Source organism: Capsicum annuum, unplaced genomic scaffold (assembly GCF_002878395.1).
Source record: "Capsicum annuum cultivar UCD-10X-F1 unplaced genomic scaffold, UCD10Xv1.1 ctg79002, whole genome shotgun sequence".
NCBI lineage: Eukaryota > Viridiplantae > Streptophyta > Magnoliopsida > Solanales > Solanaceae > Capsicum > Capsicum annuum.
In genome coordinates, this window is record NW_025889544.1 from 1 (window position 1) to 2,609 (window position 2,609).

Genomic DNA, 2,609 nt, shown 5'->3' on the forward strand with positions numbered 1-2,609 from the left:
CTCATGTCCTTGAAAATGTGCTTGGTTTTGAAAAATAAAGTAGAGCACACTTTCCGGGCAATAGGTACGACGTGATGACCACAAACATCGCCGAGTCGCTCAACTCGATTTTGATGGATGAACGGGAGTACCCCGTGTCGTACATATTCAATTCAATTACTAAAAAAATTGGTGAAAAGTTTAGGGAGCGGTATGCATTTGTCGGTGGTAAAAAGAACATATTTGTGCCTTCTGCGGAAAGGATCCTAAGGGATAATAAGAGTGTGACCGATTCCTTGTATGTGGGTAATCCAAACGGGGTTCTCGACGAGTATACGGTGTTCGGCAACGGCATTACTGCCAAGGTCAATCTCTTGGAGAGGAACTGTTCTTGTCGTAAATTTGACTTGGTGAAAATGTCGTGCAAACACGCGATGACAGCTTTGCGAGCAAAGTACGGCGATGGCGAAGATTATGGTAACTCCATCTATGACTACTCTTCACCAATTTATAAAGCTGAAAGTTACCTCCTCGCATACTCAGAAGCAATTAACGTGGTCCCTCCAGAGGCTGAATGGACTGTGCCACAGGAATTGGTAGACACCAAAATTTCTCCACCCCCGTACGATCCCAAACTCGGAAGGAAGAAAGTCAAACGCACTAAGGGCGTCGGTGAGACTTTCAAGTCCAAAAAGAGGAATAGGTGTTCAATATGCAAGAAATCCGGACACAAAAGAACCATGTATAGAATGGGCCTCAAATCATAAATAGGCTTTTTTTTAGCTTCAGTTGTAAAGCTACTGTTTTGGGAGATGAATGTGCATTTCTGTAGATTTTAACGTTCAATTATTATCGACCTAAAGCTTTATCTACGATAGACTATCTATAGTATACGGTCTATAAAATATTATGTATTGATTATATTATAGTTGATCTAACACGTTATGTTGGTCATTTTCCCGGCTTATCTCTCCAATCGATGCAATGAATCATTATTTCCCTTGTTTCCCGTTCCCATTTATTAAAAAGATGCACAAAATGTCTCTTCACAAGGAAAAATAGCTGGTATACGCATATGAAACGTTTTCTCTTGTCAAACACGTCGACCTACCATTGGGTGGATATATGAATGGACGCAATCTATAGGTTTATAAGTACAGGCCCTCTTTTTACACAACCCTTCAGTTTTCCCTAAATCGAAAATATCAAAAATCGTCTCTTCTTCTTCTTCTTCTTCACCCAAATCAAAAAAATGCCTCCAAGAAGGATATCCCTGCGCCCCATCAGACGTGTTCCTCCGAGGTACTACGACCTCCTCCTCCTAAGGAATGATTTGGACCGACTTTTCTATGGGCTGGGTCAAGACCGCATCTACCTGGAACGGGAGCTCCGTTGAATTGCTCGTTTCTTGAGGGCAATTCTGAAAAGGCTCGGAATGGAAGGCCCTGATTACATCACCCCCCCCCCCACACACACACACCATCCCCATAACTTAGTTTAAATATTTTATTTTAGTATATGTTTTTAAGTTTTTTTGATTTGTTCATTGCTGAAGAAGCTTTCTTTGTAGGATCTTGTTAGAAGAAAGCTTCTTCCATTTTCCCCCTTTTTATGTAAATTTTATTATGTAATGCAATGAACAATTTTAATACAACTATGTTTCAGTTTCTTTTAACATTGTGTGTTTGCCATCTTTGTTCTGATCCCTTGTTTGAAAACTCGAAACAAATATGTCTGCCTTTTCAAGTTACAGTATTGTGGCTTGACTAATTTCCTGAAGAGTAAAATCTAATATTTAGATTTTATACAAAGTATTTCGTCGACTGTACATATTAGCCGATCGCAGACTACATGAATCGATGGATCATCGGGTAAATTAAAACAAATACTAATAGATTTTCAAAAATAATTTAATTTTAAAATATTTAAAAAGATTATCACATGTTATGTGGCTGGTGGAAGAAAATAATTAAATTAAAAATGATTTAAATAGATAATCACACATTTTGGGAATTATGAAATACAATTATTAAATTTAAAAAAAAAAATAATAGTAACATGTATTTTGGGCTGGTGGAAGAAAATAATTAAATATAATATGATTTAAATGGATAATCACATGTTTTGTGGCTGGTGGAAGAAAATAATTTAATTAAAATGAATTTAAATAGATGATGTTGGACTGGTGGTGACACTTAATAGACCGTCGTATATCATGCAATATGTCCTCCATCGATCAGTTTGGTATATCGTAGACTTTCACGTTTATTATCACATCGACTGATATCATTATAATGCTTAGACCATGGTGATCTATGTACACAGTTATAGACTATCACTTGGATGTAGTTAAAAAATAATTAAATAAATTATAAATAAATGTGGTGTAGATTTCTACACATGTTAAGGAATGTAAACAAGTCACATAATCATATTAAAGCTTAGACAAATTAGGGAGGGTGAATTAAGAAGTGTGTGGATGGGTAGTGGTTGAATGCTCAATATCGTAAGAGTAATGTTTCTTAAAGCACAAGTATGTATTGAGGATGATAAATATTTTACCACTATCAATTGCACACACTTTTTTGATTTAGGAGTGGTGATGAAAGAAATATATGGAATGTGTAGAC

General features: G+C 36.2%; 1 protein-coding gene across 1 annotated transcript; it reads left to right on the plus strand.

The window, feature by feature from the left end:
- Positions 1–184: 184 nt before the first annotated feature.
- LOC124894993 lies at positions 185–746 on the plus strand (the record flags this gene model as incomplete). Its single annotated transcript, XM_047405481.1, has 1 exon — positions 185–746. A coding segment is annotated over one exon (562 nt), but the record flags the coding sequence as incomplete, so codon positions are not given.
- Positions 747–2,609: the final 1,863 nt, after the last annotated feature.